Source organism: Ranitomeya imitator, chromosome 3 (genome assembly GCF_032444005.1).
Source record: "Ranitomeya imitator isolate aRanImi1 chromosome 3, aRanImi1.pri, whole genome shotgun sequence".
Lineage (NCBI taxonomy): Eukaryota > Metazoa > Chordata > Amphibia > Anura > Dendrobatidae > Ranitomeya > Ranitomeya imitator.
The window spans coordinates 51,439,217-51,456,389 of NC_091284.1; the positions used below are offsets into that span (position 1 = coordinate 51,439,217).

Below are 17,173 nucleotides of genomic sequence, written 5' to 3' on the forward strand. Positions count from 1 at the left end.
AACATCTCAGCAGTGTCACAGGCTGATTGCCTCCATGCCACGCCGCATTGAAGCAGTCATTTCTGCCAAAGGATTCCCGACCAAGTATTGAGTGCATAACTGAACATTATTGTTTGTTGGTTTTTTTGTTTGTTATTAAAAAACACTTATTTGATTGGATGGGTGAAATATGCTAATTTATTGAGACAGTTTTTTTGGGTTATCAGGAGTTGTATGCCAAAATCATCAGTATTAAAACAATAAAAGACCTGACAAATTTCAGTTGGTGGATAATGAATCTATAATATATGAAAGTTTAATTGTAATCATTACATTATGGTAAATAATGAAATTTAACACTATATGCTAATTTTTTGAGAAGGACCTGTACTTGTGCTCACACGACTGTTCACTCATGTCAGTGGCATGGGAGAATCCTAAAAGTGTGCAGCTGTAATGCCTTTTTCTAATAGCTTCAAATTCAACTTGGTTAAAGTTGAGGAAAAAGATTTAGAAGACCCTGGACAAGTGGCCACTTTGGTAGTCCATGGCTGCCAGTGCAGAGCTCTGTGATCCTCTTTTACCTACATTGTGACCTCCCACTGTGGCTTGTGGTGCGCATGACGTAGTTCCAAGTCTACTAATCAGAAGAGGCACCAGGAAGCCGGGAGGAAGGAGAGGGTTCAGAGGACTCTGGTCTGGCATGCACGGGCTACCACCAATGTAGCTGCTGGACCAAGGTTCTGCCAATCTTTTTTTCTCAACTCTAAACTTGGTCTTGCTTTTTTACATCTCCCAAGAAAGCTTTCCATCAGCTTTGGTGTCATAATGGACATGAACCACCATTTATCATCTCTGTAACTAAAGTCCTTAGAGACCACTAAATAACTTCCACAGGCGGGTAGACAGGACTCGTATGATATATTGAAATCAATAGGACCGAGATGCAATACCAGACACAACCAATGAACAAGCGAGGAGACGTCTCTGAAAAAAAAAGAAGCCGTTTTTAGATTTTGATACTTCTTTACGATGAGCCTTGAATGTGGAGAGTTTCCAGACTGAGGAGTCCATATACTAATTTTGCATTTCATGATCACCAATAATCAACGGTACAAATTCAATAAATCCAAGACACAATAGCTATACCAAAAAAGCAAAAAAAAACACCTTTATTTGTGACAGTATTCTACATCAGGTTATACATCATATAATCTTTGGGGAAAAAAAAGTGCTAAGCTATCTATAGCTTCATCTTATGGGCATGCAGAATAGAAGATGAATCTGCTGTAACAGACGTCCTTGAGACGTTCTAGTGCAAAAACAAACACATTATCAAACTTTACAGGCCTGTGAGGGTCGGCAAACTATATATAGTCAATAGAAAAAAAATGTATACAGTCTCATGAACTTTAAATTAAGGCACATTTATTAAACAAAAATAAAATTTTAAAGAAAAATATTTTTTTATACTTTTTTTTTTTTATCAAGATGAAATCATTTTTATGGAATTTTGGGTTGCACAAGCCAACACCAGTGACAGGCACTAGATGGGTACCCAAACCTTGGCCTAAAACACAAAACAGTGGGTTGTTTTTGAAGGTGCGAAAATTAGGACTTATCTTCAGTCCTTTGTTTCCAAGTACAATCTCATTGATTTTTTTTTTTAGTTGATTATGTAGCATCAACATATTCCACAGCGCTTTACAGACATTATCGCTGGCCCCATTGGGGCTCACAATCTAAGTTCCCTATCAGTATGACTTTGGAGTGTGGGAGGAAACTGGAGAACCTGGAGGAAACCCACGCAAACACGGGGAGAACATACAAACTCCTGGCAGATGTTGTCCTTGGTTGGACCCCGGCGCTGCAAAGCTGCACTGCTGACCACTGAGCCACTGTGCCGCCTTCGGATGTCACTTACATATTCACTCAAGTGTAGGTATAAACCAGGTGTCTGGTTCTTCAGTGATCCACGCCACAGCCACCATCTGGTTTTATGTGCCTCCTGTCTCACCTATCGCAAAATGAGATAAATGGGGGAGGAGGTCCTGCTGGTAGAAAAGCTCCATGAAAATTAGCTGACCGCAAGAAAGTTTCTATTATATCCACAGAGTAAAAACTATATAAAATCGTGCCAGACTCAAGTGTTTCGCCATTGCAGTTTCTTCAAAGAGCATGATTTCCGTTACTTCACTTCTCGTTTAAATAGTTATTAACAACCATCTCCATATAAATACCAAAAAATTCTTCCAACACTAAAGGTGTATACAAACTCTTGTCATGGGACACTTGCTCAAATATTCTAATAACCAACAGAATTAAAAAGGTAGAAATAAAAATTATTATAAAACAAATTCATGTGTATTTAAAAAAAGGATAGACTAGAAATAACTTGTTAAATAAGAGTCAGTCTCTCTGCTGACCTATTGGGGAGGGGGCACAGTCATGAGTTCCTTGAAGTTCCGTCTTTACTGGGATCCAAACACACGACCTCCAGTCAGGCAGGCAGGAAGACAGGCAGGAGCTTTAGCATTGAGGCACACGCTGCACTGATAACCAGCACTTAGTCCTGCAGCTGATCTCACCATATGTGCATTGAGTATAATAAAAGCTTTTTAGTGAAAAACTAATTTCCAGTGAGCTTCACCATCTAGAGGATGTGTCGCCTTTCATCATATTTTGCGATAGAGGAGACGGGAAGAACCGGAAACTAGATGGTGGATGGGGCTCGGATTAATGAAGAACTGATCGCCTATTTTATGCTTACACTTGAGTAAAGGTGTGAACGAGATCAAACAAATCCCAATTACTCGAAAATAGAGGACTGGGAAGATAAGTTCTTATTCGCGCACATTGCATCATTTTTTATCTTACATTTAATAAGTTTATCTAACTTGAAACTTCTAGCCCCCAGCAGTCACAACTAGAGGGTCATTAAAGGTCTAGAAGAGCCTATGGGGGGGGGGGGGGGGGCTCTTCACCTGACATAAGTCTTAACAATGGAAGAACATATGGTGTGGCAGAAGACAACCCCAAAATTCATTGACTGTAAATCGGGTCTGAGATGGGCCCCAAGTACCCAGTCCAACTCTATACACTTAGCTTGGTTCTGACAACTAGTCGTACTTAAAGAGTAACCCTCATTTTAATTTTTTTCTAAACCATAAATACATGAAAACGGACGAGGAGGCAATGGGTGGAGGAAAGGCAATTACGGCAACTAAACAGGAAAGAGTTCTTTCCAGTTAGAGCAGTCAACACTGTGGAATGCCCGACCGTAAGAGGTAGCAATGGCCGACACTGGAACAGCTTTTACACAAGGCCTGGATGCTTTTCTCAAAACAAATGGCATTGTAGTTCATAAATAATCTCGATAGAGGATATACAAATGGTGGAGAAAGGTTGAATTTGATGGACCAGAGGTTTTTTTTAACCTATATATTGCTAAAATTAGAAACTTTTAAATAAATATCATAAAACTCTGCTTTTTTTTCCTCCTTGAGCGATTTTCATGATCAATATTCTTAATTCATGGGTAATATCGGTATATGGGAGATGCAGTTGGTGCCTATAAAGCTCTATGGGGCCTATAGCTCCTCCTCTCTGGGAAAGTAATCTGCTCACTGAATACAGATTTTGTACCCGAATTGAGAGCGAAATATCAGTCCAAGAGTGGAAAGAAGCAGAGTTTTTTTTTTATTATTTTCATGTGAACTATTGATTTATGAAATAAAAAGTAAAATGATGGTTACTCTTTAAGACTGGGGTTGGGGAACGCTGCACTGAGGGATCATGCACACAACCCTACTGTGGATAGGTTTCATCTGAGGCCAATTTAGGACTGCCATGGAGGCAGCACGTGACGCCTCTACATTGCCCCCAATTTTAGATGAAGGCACAAAGAAAATTTTTGCTGTAGAATTCAACACATACGAAACAGAACAAATGGTGGATGGATACAAGAGTTCTTGAGAAGATCCAAACTGAAGCGCAAACTTCAGGTTCTTCATCATAATTAAACATAGGACTAGTTACATGAAATATTAATTCAAAAAAAGTGTAATTGTCCAGAAAATTGTCATAACGTATGGTCTATGCTCCATATTAATTTATCACAATGGAACAAAAAACACAATCTTCATGTCCATAGTAGGTGGGGTCAGTCATAATGAGCAAATTTATTGCTATGGATATAAAAAAATAAAACCCAAGGCCCTCGATCTTCTAAAAATCATATATATGATACAATACCAAAATTCAGAACAGAAATCAAATTATGATCAGACTTTGTTGAATTTTGTTTAGGGTTTTGAAGCCCACAGACATAGGAAAATAAAATACATAGGAAAATAAAAATATGAACGACGCCAGTAGGACATTTTTAATGCATATGAGATGGCAGAAAATGGAGGTGTAGAAGAGGCCACGTGAATCTCTTTGGACTATCCGTGGTTCTCCTGACTCAAAGTCAACCGTCTCTTAGGTATAATACCGTAGAGCAGGGGTCCCCAACTCCAGTCCTCAAGGCCCACCAACAGGTCATGTTTTCAGGATTTCCTTAGTCTTGCCCAGGTAATAATTGCATCACCTGTGCAATGCAAAGGAAATCCTGAAAACATGACCTGTTGGTGGGCCTTGAGGACTGGAGTTGGGGACCCCTGCCGTAGAGACACCGTGGACCCATGGACTGTTGGTCGGATGTCTGAAATCGGCCAAACCTAAAATGTTTGTTGTGAGCACCGCGGTTATGAATGCACATGGCCACTATTACTAACACTGAATTAACCCCTGTAACAGGGATTGTCTACTACTGCGCCCCTGGCTACACCTGCACAGAAGAATCCCAATAACGCACAAGAGCCATTTTTGCGAGTTTCACCTCACAGGCACAAAATTCTTCAGGGTCAAAATCTAAAATGAAAAAATAAAGTTAGTACCACTAAGAAGTGGTGTTGCTAGTGGCGTAGATCCAGGGCAGTCCACATAATCTAGACTTCCTCCCCGGGGCCTCAAGCCTCCAGACAAGGTCTACTTCAAACTTTATAGTCATCAACATGACGCCGATGCAGATCAGTCCTGAGGTAGAGCAGGAAGCTACATGTTCCCTGCCTCACCACTTCCTGTCCGGTAGGCCGCAGTCTTCGGCAGGACTATGTCCTATAAGGACACGAGCCTCCCAGCGCAGGACTATATTGTACCACATGTGATATGGTTTATTAGCCCCACCACAATCCATCCGATTACTGCTTATTATTTTCCAACGCAGGAAAAAACGATAGCTGAGAAAGAGAAGTAGCGACAGAGACGGAGAGACTTGGCACCTGAGAGTGCCCAAAGCACTCTTAACCAAACCGGAAAACGGGTGAGATGTATGCAAAACTGCCCCAAAAAGTGGGCATTACAGGTTGTTTTTTGTAGTCTTGGGGGGATGTAACCTAAATGTCCCAATTTGGGGCATTGAAATGTTAGTAAAAACGTTAAGAAGGCACCATTATTATAAGGGGCGCATGGTGGTTGTGGCCTTCAAACTTCTGGAGTTGGGATCTCCATTTTTTTTTTTTTTTTACAGTCACTTGTTCTATACTTAGGCCCAGAACGTTTTCAGCTATTTTAAGGCATACAACATTATGTAGAACTGATGTAAATAATGTCATATTTTTCTAGTAAATTGCCCAGTAAAATATCTATTTTTTTTTTTCTTGCTAGGGTTAAACATCTACTACACGCTCAGCGGGGCGTCTGTTCTATGTTAGGCCACACAATATGATATAGCAATAAATTGCTTTATATACACATACGACATTTCCTTTAACATTCATGCACTGTTTAGCCTGTGTAAAAATAGCTACTAGTACAATACGCGCCTAGGATGCCATTCCCGGCAGATACGTTTCCAGGAGACGGGGTGGTATCTTTTGCCTCCATAATGGCGGAAGTTGCAGCAGGAAGATACTCAATAGGTTACAGTTGAACTTCTTCAACCCCATCCGGATTAAAGCACAAAAAAAAATAAATCTTTTTTTTTGTTTGTTTTTTTTCCCCCCACAGAATATGTTCGATTACATTTCTTTCATGTAAAAATAGATACTTTTTAAAGTCAATCTTTTTCTCAATAGAGTGTGCCAGCTAGGCAAAACAGTAGACCAAAAAGGCCACCATCGCAGATTATCTTCTCAGATCACAAACGACTTTGTGTGCTTGAAATCCTGTAAAAAAAAAAAAAAAATAAATTGAAAAAATACATAGAGAAGCTTTATAAAAATTCATTTTTAACTGTATTTTTTTTTACAATTTTTATATAGGAAGTACCGTATTTTCCGGTGTATAAGACGACTTTTTAACCCCTGAAAATCGTCTCAAAAGTCAGGGGGTCGTCTTATACACCGGGTACGGCGTGTGCAGGGAGCAGTCCTGTATGGTACCCAGGGTCTGGAGGAGAGGAGACTCAATGCATCCTTAGGAACGGAGGCCGCCGCTTGCACCGCTGAGAGCCAGGGGCCGTCGGAGGGTAAGTATATCCATTTTTTTTTTTTTTACATGAATATGGATCCCAGGGCCTGATTGAGAGTCTCCTCTCCTCCAGACCCTGGGAACCACACGCCGTATAAGATGACCCCCCGTCTTATACGGCGAGTATATCCCAAACTCCATATTTTATATGGAAAAGTTGGGGGTAGTCTTATACGCCCAGTCGTCTTATACACTAGAAAATACGGTAACAATTTTGTTGTTGTTTTTATACAGTTTTTGCACTGATAATTGTTTATTATGAACAACACTGGGCAGAAAGTCATCTATTTCTCTACTACACCACCATAAGGGTAAAGAAGCTTTCCCGACTGAGCACATTAGAATATGCCTGGACATATTGGACCAGATTCATCAGAAATCGGTCATGCAAAATTTTGGCGCAAGGTGAGGCTGCGCTACAATTTTACTGCTTATGGTGTTCTCATCCTACTTTAATAAAGTGGTAGGACAAAAGTGTGGCAACTGCCGCATGTCAATTCATGACGAGCAGCGATGTTCCTTAAAACACAAATCATACTCCAGTCCCTGACTGCAGTAGGATTACTGGCGATGCAAATGCAACTTGTCAGATGCTCCTGATTCAATAAGTGGCGTGTTTCTTAATGAATCAGGAGAGTCTGACTCCAGCACACCCTGTCATCAAGACGGGTATGAACCACCTGAGTCTTGACAAATTGGGGCCATTGGGTTTTCCTGAGCAAGAGAAAAATCATTGGGACCTTCCTCGGAATTCTCAAGTAGAATGTTTGTAAATTGGAATTATAAATCAGACAACACATGGTGCTGACGCCCTCCAGTCCTTCACCTAGATAAGCTATAGAATACGTCCTCCAGTCCTTCACCTAGATAAGCTATAGAATTCGCCCACCAGTCCTTCACATAGATAAGCTATAGAATACGCCCACCACACCTTCACCTAGATAAGCTATAGAATACACCCACCAGTCCTTCACCTAGATAAGCTATAGAATTCGCCCACCAGTCCTTCACCTAGATAAGCTATAGAATATGCCCACCAGTCCTTTACCTAGATAAGCTATAGAATACGCCCACCAGTCCTTTACCTAGATAAGTGTTATGAACTGGTGGTTTAGGAGCAACATGGGACGAGCTCTGAAGGAGGTGGTACCTGTACTGACCGCAGTCCCTAAGCTCAACACAACACTAGAAGTAGCCGTGGGATGCTCCTGTCACTCCCTAGGCACCTCGTCACAGCCCGAGAACTAACTACCCCTAAAAATAGAAACAGGAAAACTATCTTGCCTCAGAGAAAATCCCCAAAGGATAGATAGCTCTGAATTAATCCATACTGACAAGCTGGACAAAACATAGAAAGCACAGAACGAATAAATCCACAACTTGTGGACAGAAAAGAGCAAGCAAGGACTTAACTTTGCTGAACTGGTCAGGATATCAGGGAAATCCAAGAGAGATGTGAATCCAACCAGGAACCATTGACAAGTGGCACTGGCTGAAGGGAAGAGCCAGGCATAAATAGCCGAGCAGAAAGACAATCAGTGGAAGCAGCTGCAGACTGCTAAATCCAAGGAGCAGCCATACCACTTAAAACCACCGGAGGGAGCCCAAGAGCAGAACTCACAAAAGTGCCACTTACAACCACCGGAGGGAGCCTGTTGTGAATTCTGTGGCCAAGCTCCCTTCTGTGGTCGTGAGTGGTACTGCGGCTGGTTCTGTCTATAAGCTTCCTTTGGTGGATGAGAGTGGTACTGCGGCTTCTGAGTTTCCTTCCTCAGGTGATGAGGTTAAGTCATTAGGTGCTGCTCTATTTAACTCCACCTGGTGCTTTGATCCTGGCCTCCAGTCAATGTTCTAGTATTGGTCTTGCTTCCTCCTGGATCGTTCCTGTGGCCTCTCTATTCTGCATAAGCTAAGTTCTGCTTGTGTTATTTTTGTTTGCTATATTTTCTGTCCAGCTGGCTATATTGGTTTTTCTTGCTTGCTGGAAGCTCTGAGACGCAGAGGGAGCACCTCCGTACCGTTAGTCGGTGCGGAGGGTCTTTTTGCCCCTCTGCGTGGTTGTTTGTAGGTTTTTGTGTTGACCGCAAAGCTATCTTTCCTATCCTCGGTCTATTCAGTAAGTCGGGCCTCACTTTGCTAAATCTATTTCATCTCTGTGTTTGTATTTCATCTTTACTCACAGTCATTATATGTGGGGGGCTGCCTTTTCCTTTAGGGAATTTCTCTGAGGCAAGGTAGGCTTATTTTTCTATCTTCAGGGCTAGTTAGTTTCTCAGGCTGTGCCGAGTTGCATAGGGAGCGTTAGGCGCAATCCACGGCTACCTCTAGTGTGGTGTGTTAGGATTAGGGATTGCGGTCAGCAGAGTTTCCACGTCACAGAGCTCGTCCTATGTTTTTGGTAAATGTCAGGTCACCTTGTGTGCTCTGAACTTCAAGGTCCATTGTGGTTCTGAATTACCTGTTCATAACAGTACTGGAGGCCAAAGTACTAATGCTTCTCAATAGAGGGAAAAGAGAAGTTCTGAGACCATTTTTTTTTCTTTGCACTGTGTTCTGTCTTTCTTTTCCCCTTTACGTCAGGGCGATTCAGAACACAGGTGTGGACATGGACATTCAGGGTCTGTCCTCTTTGATGGATAATCTCACTATAAGAGTACAGAACATTCAAGATTTAGTGGTTCAGAATCCTATGTTAGAACCTAAAATTCCTATTCCTGAGTTATTTTCTGGAGATAGAGCTAAGTTTTTGAATTTTAAAAATAATTATAAACTGTTTCTGGCTTTGAAACCCCGCTCCTCTGGTGACCCAGTTCAACAAGTTAAAATCATTATTTCTTTATTACGTGGCGACCCTCAAGACTGGGCATTTTCCCTTGCGCCAGGAGATCCTGCATTATGTAATATTGATGCGTTTTTTCTGGCGCTCGGATTGCTGTACGACGAACCTAATTCAGTGGATCAGGCAGAGAAAAATTTGCTGGCTCTGTGTCAGGGTCAGGATGAGATAGAGATTTATTGTCAGAAGTTTAGAAAGTGGTCCGTGCTCACTCAATGGAATGAATGTGCGCTGGCAGCTATTTTCAGAAAGGGTCTCTCTGAAGCCCTTAAGGATGTCATGGTGGGATTTCATATGCCTGCTGGTCTGAATGAGTCTATGTCTTTGGCCATTCAGATCGGTCGACGCTTGCGCGAGCGTAAATCTGTGCACCATTTGGCGGTATTATCTGAGCATAAACCTGAGCCTATGCAGTGCGATAGGACTTTGACCAGAGCTGAAAGGCAAGAACACAGACGTCAGAATGGGCTGTGTTTCTACTGTGGTGATTCCACTCATGCTATCTCCGATTGTCCTAAGCGCACTAAGCGGTTCGCTAGGTCTGCCACCATTGGTACGGTACAGTCGAAATTTCTTTTGTCCGTTACTTTGATCTGCTCTTTGTCTTCCTATTCTGTCATGGCATTTGTGGATTCAGGCGCTGCCCTGAATTTGATGGACTTGGAGTATGCTAGGCGTTGTGGGTTTTTCTTGGAGCCCTTGCAGTGTCCTATTCCATTGAGAGGAATTGATGCTACGCCTTTGGCCAAGAATAAGCCTCAGTATTGGACCCAGCTGACCATGTGCATGGCTCCTGCGCACCAGGAGGATATTCGCTTTCTGGTGTTGCATAATCTGCATGATGTGGTCGTGTTGGGGTTGCCATGGCTACAAGTCCATAACTCAGTATTAGATTGGAAATCAATGTCTGTATCCAGCTGGGGTTGTCAGGGGGTACATGGTGATGTTCCATTTCTGTCTATCTCATCATCCACCCCTTCTGAGGTCCCAGAGTTCTTGTCTGATTACCGGGATGTATTCGATGAGCCCAAGTCCAATGCCCTACCTCCGCATAGGGATTGTGATTGTGCTATCGATTTGATTCCTGGTAGTAAGTTTCCTAAGAGTCGACTGTTTAATTTATCTGTACCTGAGCACGCCGCTATGCGGAGTTACGTGAAGGAGTCTTTGGAGAAGGGTCATATTCGCCCGTCAGCGTCGCCATTGGGAGCGGGTTTCTTTTTTGTGGCCAAGAAGGATGGTTCGCTGACACCTTGTATTGATTACCGCCTTCTAAATAAAATTACGGTCAAATTTCAGTACCCCTTGCCGCTGCTGTCTGATTTGTTTGCTCGGATTAAGGGGGCTAGTTGGTTCACCAAGATAGATCTTCGTGGTGCGTATAATCTTGTGCGTATCAAACGGGGCGATGAATGGAAAACAGCATTTAATATGCCCGAAGGCCATTTTGAGTACCTAGTTATGCCATTCGGACTTTCTAATGCTCCATCAGTGTTTCAGTCCTTTATGCATGACATCTTCCGAGAGTACCTGGATAAATTCCTGATTGTATACTTGGATGATATTTTGGTCTTCTCGGATGATTGGGAGTCTCATGTGAAGCAGGTCAGAATGGTGTTCCAGGTCCTGCGTGCTAATTCTTTGTTTGTGAAGGGGTCAAAGTGTCTCTTTGGGGTTCAGAAGATTTCATTTTTGGGGTTCATTTTTTCTCATTCTACTATCGAGATGGACCCTGTTAAAGTTCAGGCCATTTATGATTGGACTCAGCCAACATCTCTGAAGAGTCTGCAGAAGTTCCTGGGCTTTGCTAATTTTTATCGTCGCTTCATCGCTAATTTTTCTAGCATTGCTAAACCGTTGACTGATTTAACCAAGAAGGGTGCTGATGTGGTCAATTGGTCTTCTGCTGCTGTGGAAGCTTTTCAGGAGTTGAAGCGTCGTTTTTCTTCTGCCCCTGTGTTGTGCCAACCAGATGTTTCGCTTCCGTTCCAGGTTGAGGTTGATGCTTCCGAAATTGGAGCAGGGGCTGTTTTGTCGCAGAGAAGTTCTGATTGCTCGGTGATGAAACCATGCGCCTTCTTTTCCAGGAAATTTTCGCCTGCTGAGCGAAATTATGATGTTGGCAATTGAGAGTTGCTAGCCATGAAGTGGGCATTCGAGGAGTGGCGTCATTGGCTTGAAGGAGCTAAGCATCGCGTGGTGGTCTTGACTGATCACAAGAACTTGACTTATCTCGAGTCTGCCAAACGGTTGAATCCTAGACAGGCTCGTTGGTCGCTGTTTTTCTCCCGTTTTGATTTTGTGGTTTCGTACCTTCCGGGCTCTAAAAATGTGAAGGCGGATGCCCTGTCTAGGAGTTTTGTGCCCGATTCTCCGGGTTTGTCTGAGCCGGCGGGTATTCTCAAAGAGGGGGTAATTTTGTCTGCCATCTCCCCTGATTTGCGGCGGGTGCTGCAAAAATTTCAGGCTAATAGACCTGACCGTTGCCCAGCGGAGAAACTGTTTGTCCCTGATAGGTGGACGAATAAAGTTATCTCTGAGGTTCATTGTTCGGTGTTGGCTGGTCATCCTGGAATCTTTGGTACCAGAGATTTGGTGGCTAGATCCTTTTGGTGGCCGTCTCTGTCGCGGGATGTGCGTTCTTTTGTGCAGTCCTGTGGGATTTGTGCTCGGGCTAAGCCCTGCTGTTCTCGTGCCAGTGGGTTGCTTTTGCCCTTGCCGGTCCCGAAGAGGCCTTGGACGCATATCTCTATGGATTTTATTTCGGATCTCCCCGTCTCTCAAAGAATGTCGGTCATTTGGGTGGTTTGTGATCGCTTCTCTAAGATGGTCCATTTGGTGCCCTTGTCTAAATTGCCTTCCTCCTCTGATTTGGTGCCATTGTTTTTTCAGCATGTGGTTCGTTTACATGGCATTCCAGAGAACATCGTTTCTGACAGAGGTTCCCAGTTTGTTTCGAGGTTTTGGCGAGCCTTTTGTGCTAGGATGGGCATTGATTTGTCTTTTTCCTCGGCTTTCCATCCTCAGACAAATGACCAGACTGAACAAACCAATCAGACCTTGGAAACATATCTGAGATGTTTTGTTTCTGCTGATCAGGATGATTGGGTGTCCTTTTTGCCTTTGGCCGAGTTCGCCCTTAATAATCGGGCCAGCTCGGCTACTTTGGTTTCGCCGTTTTTCTGCAATTCTGGGTTCCACCCTCGTTTCTCTTCAGGGCAGGTTGAGTCTTCGGACTGTCCTGGTGTGGATACTGTGGTGGATAGGTTGCAGCAGATTTGGACTCATGTAGTGGACAATCTGACTTTGTCCCAGGAGAAGGCTCAACGTTTCGCTAACCGCAGGCGCTGTGTGGGTCCCCGACTTCGTGTTGGGGATTTGGTTTGGTTGTCATCTCGTTATATTCCTATGAAGGTTTCCTCTCCTAAATTTAAGCCTCGTTTCATTGGTCCATATAGGATTTCTGAGGTTCTTAATCCTGTGTCTTTTTGTTTGACTCTTCCGGCTTCTTTTTCCATCCATAACGTGTTCCATAGGTCGTTGTTGCGGAGATACGTGGCACCTGTGGTTCCATCTATTGATCCTCCTGCTCCGGTTTTGGTTGAAGGGGAATTGGAGTATATTGTGGAGAAGATTTTGGATTCTCGTGTTTCGAGACGGAAACTCCAGTATCTGGTTATGTGGAAAGGTTATGGTCAGGAAGATAATTCCTGGGTCTTTGCCTCTGATGTCCATGCTGCCGATCTGGTTCGTGCCTTTCATGTGGCTCATCCTGGTCGGCCTGGGGGCTCTGGTGAGGGTTCGGTGACCCCTCCTCAAGGGGGGGGGAGTACTGTTGTGAATTCTGTGGCCAAGCTCCTTTCTGTGGTCGTGAGTGGTACTGCGGCTGGTTCTGTCTATAAGCTTCCTTTGGTGCATGAGAGTGGTACTGCGGCTTCTGAGTTTCCTTCCTCAGGTGATGAGGTTAAGTCGTTAGGTGCTGCTCTATTTAACTCCACCTGGTGCTTTGATCCTGGCCTCCAGTCAATGTTCTAGTATTGGTCTTGCTTCCTCCTGGATCGTTCCTGTGGTCTCTCTATTCTGCATAAGCTAAGTTCTGCTTGTGTTATTTTTGTTTGCTATATTTTCTGTCCAGCTGGCTATATTGGTTTTTCTTGCTTGCTGGAAGCTCTGAGACGCAGAGGGAGCACCTCCGTACCGTTAGTCGGTGCGGAGGGTCTTTTTGCCCCTCTGCGTGGTTGTTTGTAGGTTTTTGTGTTGACCGCAAAGCTATCTTTCCTATCCTCGGTCTATTCAGTAAGTCGGGCCTCACTTTGCTAAATCTATTTCATCTCTGTGTTTGTATTTCATCTTTACTCACAGTCATTATATGTGGGGGGCTGCCTTTTCCTTTGGGGAATTTCTCTGAGGCAAGGTAGGCTTATTTTTCTATCTTCAGGGCTAGTTAGTTTCTCAGGCTGTGCCGAGTTGCATAGGGAGCGTTAGGCGCAATCCACGGCTACCTCTAGTGTGGTGTGTTAGGATTAGGGATTGCGGTCAGCAGAGTTTCCACGTCTCAGAGTTCGTCCTATGTTTTTGGTAAATGTCAGGTCACCTTGTGTGCTCTGAACTTCAAGGTCCATTGTGGTTCTGAATTACCTGTTCATAACAGGAGCCCAAGAGCGGAATTCACAACAGATAAGCTATAGAATATGCCCACCAGTCTGTCACCTAGATAAGCTATAGAATGCACCCACCAGTCCTTCACCTAGATAAGCTATAGAATGCACCCACCAGTCCTTCACCTAGATAAGTTATAGAATACGGCCACCAGTCCTTCACCTAGATAAGCTATAGAATACACCCACCAGTCCTTCACCTAGATAAGCTATAGAATACGCCCTCCAGTCCTTCACCTAGATAAGCTATAGAATACGCCCACCAGTCCTTCACCGAGATAAGCTATAGAATACGCCCTCCAGTCCTTCACCTAGATAAGCTATAGAATACGCCCACCAGTCCGTCACCTAGATAAGCTATAGAATACGCCCACCAGTCCGTCACCGTAATAAGCTATAGAATACGCCCACCAGTCCGTGACCTAGATAAGCTATAGAATACGCCCACCAGTCCATCACCTAGATAAGCTATAGAATACGCCCTCCAGTCCTTCACCTAGATAAGCTATAGAATATGCCCACCAGTCCTTCACCTAGATAAGCTATAGAATACGCCCTCCAGTCCTTCACCTAGATAAGCTATAGAATACGCCCTCCAGTCCTTCACCTAGATAAGCTATAGAATACGCCCACCAGTCCTTCACCTAGATAAGTTATAGAATACGACCACCAGTCCTTCACCTAGATAAGTTATAGAATACGACTACCAGTCCTTCACCTAGATAAGCTATAGAATTCACCCACTAGTCCTTCACCTAGATAAGTTATAGAATACGCCCACCAGTCCTTCACCTAGATAAATTATAGAATACGCCCACCAGTCCTTCACATAGATAAGCTTTAGAATACGCCCACCAGTCCTTCACCTAGATAAGCTATAGAATACGCCCACCAGTCCGTAACCTAGATAAGTTATAGAATTCGCCCACCAGTCCTTCACATAGATAAGCTATAGAATACGCCCACCAGTCCTTCACCTAGATAAGCTATAAAATACGCCCACCAGTCCTTCACCTAGATAAGCTATAGAGTACGCCCACCAGTCCGTAACCTAGATAAGTTATAGAATACGACTACCAGTCCTTCACCTAGATAAGCTATAGAATACGCCCACCAGTCCGTCACCTAGATAAGCTATAGAATACGACCACCAGTCCTTCACCTAGATAAGTTATAGAATACGACCACCAGTCCTTCACCTAGATAAGTTATAGAATACTTACACTTTCTGCCTGTGATGCTGAATTGTGTTCCTTCCTGCAAGACAAAAGAGAAAATTACGGTAAATACTAGACCCTAAACATCCAGTTTGTACAATGGCTAGAAAATACCATTCTACTGTTACTATATGAAAGTATTCAGCAACTAGAATTTCCCCGTCTTTTGCCTCTCACCAGAGACGCTTAATTGCAATCTTATGGTTATTGATATGTATACACTGAAGACCACCCCAACTCGGCACCTGATCCAAGCCCTCCTTATGTGGAACCTGTCATGTTGAAAATGGTATGTGATCTTTCAGTATAAATTCCCCCCTTTTTTGTATGTACTGTATGTATGTGTCCAGTGGGAGTTTCTACTCAGTGATTGACAGTATTCCCCATATAACTGTTGGGAGATAGCTGTCAGTCACTGAGTAGGACCGCCCTCTTGACTCCTATGCATAGTCACCGAGTAGGACCGACCACTGGACTCCTGTGCATACAGTCAGAGTAGGACCACCCACTGGACTCCTGTAAATACAGTCACTGCGTAAGACCACCCATTCGACTCTTATGCATACAATCACTTAGTAGGAACACCCACTGGACTCCTATGCATACAATCACTGAGTAGGACTGCCCACTGGACTCCTACACATAGTCATGAAGTAGGACCACCCACTGGACTCCCATGCATACAGTGACTTAGTAGGACCACCCACTGGACTCCTATGCATACAATCACCGAGTAGGACTGCCCACTGGACTCCTATGCATACAGTCACTGAGTAGGACTACCCACTGTACTCCTATGCATACAATCACTAAGTAGGACCACCTACTGGACTCCTATGCATACAATCACTGAGTAGGACTGCCCACTGGGCTCCTGTGCATACAGTCAATGAGTAGGACCACCCATTCGACTCCTATGCATACAGTCACTGAGTAGGACTGCCCACTGGACTCCTATGCATACAATCACTGAGTAGGACCACCTACTGGACTCCTATGCATACAATCACTGAGTAGGACTGCCCACTGGGCTCCTGTGCATACAGTCACTGAGTAGGACTGCCCACTGGACTCCTATGCATTCATTCACTGAGTAAGACCGCCCACTGGACTCCTGTCCATACAGTCAGTGAGTTTGACCGCCCACTGGACTCCGGTGCATATAAACATAAGAGATTTCTGAAGTGATAATACTGAATGTTTTCCAACAAACCTGTATGTCATTCTGTTCAGTTTCATCTCTTTACTGTGCTGTCCACATATCAGATTGCAGGTACAAAGTGACAGGTTCCCTTTAAAATATATGTGACCACCACTGCAATCATTTTATTAATTCCTCTGCAAATAGTCATTTTTCAATCACACTCGCCATCCACGTCCCAATTTGCTATGCCTTGTTCCTGTTGGTGTCCCAACAAAGTAGGTGTCAAGGTGAGCGGCTTCCTTTGAACACCTGGAAGACATTTGCCAACTCTTCCAAGAGGGGGCAGTGGTTACAAATAAACCATTGTTTGTCTGCAGCTCATAGAAAAAGGTCTGTTTCCATGGATACAGACTACAAACAAACCTTGTGTGTAGTCTGACCCTGCAGTCTTTTGTTACTCCCTTCCTTTCATCCAACCCTTCGTTAATCTACATAATGCACTTTATAACCACTGTTCATTGTACTTAGAGCACACAAGCTTCTGTCGTTCATCCCCATCTTCCCGCTCATAACACAGAGGAATGAAGTAGCCACATCCATGTTCCTCCATACGTCTAGTATCCTTTTATTTCCACATATCGTTTATACTGTATACATAGCCTTGGACCATGCACATATAGTGACTGGGGTACACCTTTTATATGGAGGAGTATTTCCTAATTACAACCCAATCAATAACGGAAATAAAAAAAGAATACATACTTAGATTTTCCACCTGTAAGGGGACAAAGAAAAAAAAGTTACAGGGGACAGATGCCACAACCTA

At 43.6% G+C, this 17,173-nt stretch overlaps 1 protein-coding gene across 1 annotated transcript in view; it reads right to left on the reverse strand.

Moving 5' to 3' along the window:
- Positions 1 to 1,123: 1,123 nt before the first annotated feature.
- Positions 1,124 to 17,173, reverse strand: part of JAM2 (junctional adhesion molecule 2) — a 147,434-nt gene continuing 131,384 nt past the window's right edge. The window contains exons 8-10 of the mRNA XM_069760877.1: positions 17,110 to 17,122; positions 15,210 to 15,243; positions 1,124 to 6,188 (exon numbers count right to left, since the gene is read on the reverse strand). Of these exons, the coding sequence (XP_069616978.1) occupies positions 6,156 to 6,188; positions 15,210 to 15,243; positions 17,110 to 17,122 (80 nt within the window). The 3' untranslated portion in view covers positions 1,124 to 6,155. The remainder of the gene's footprint in view (positions 6,189 to 15,209; positions 15,244 to 17,109; positions 17,123 to 17,173) is intronic.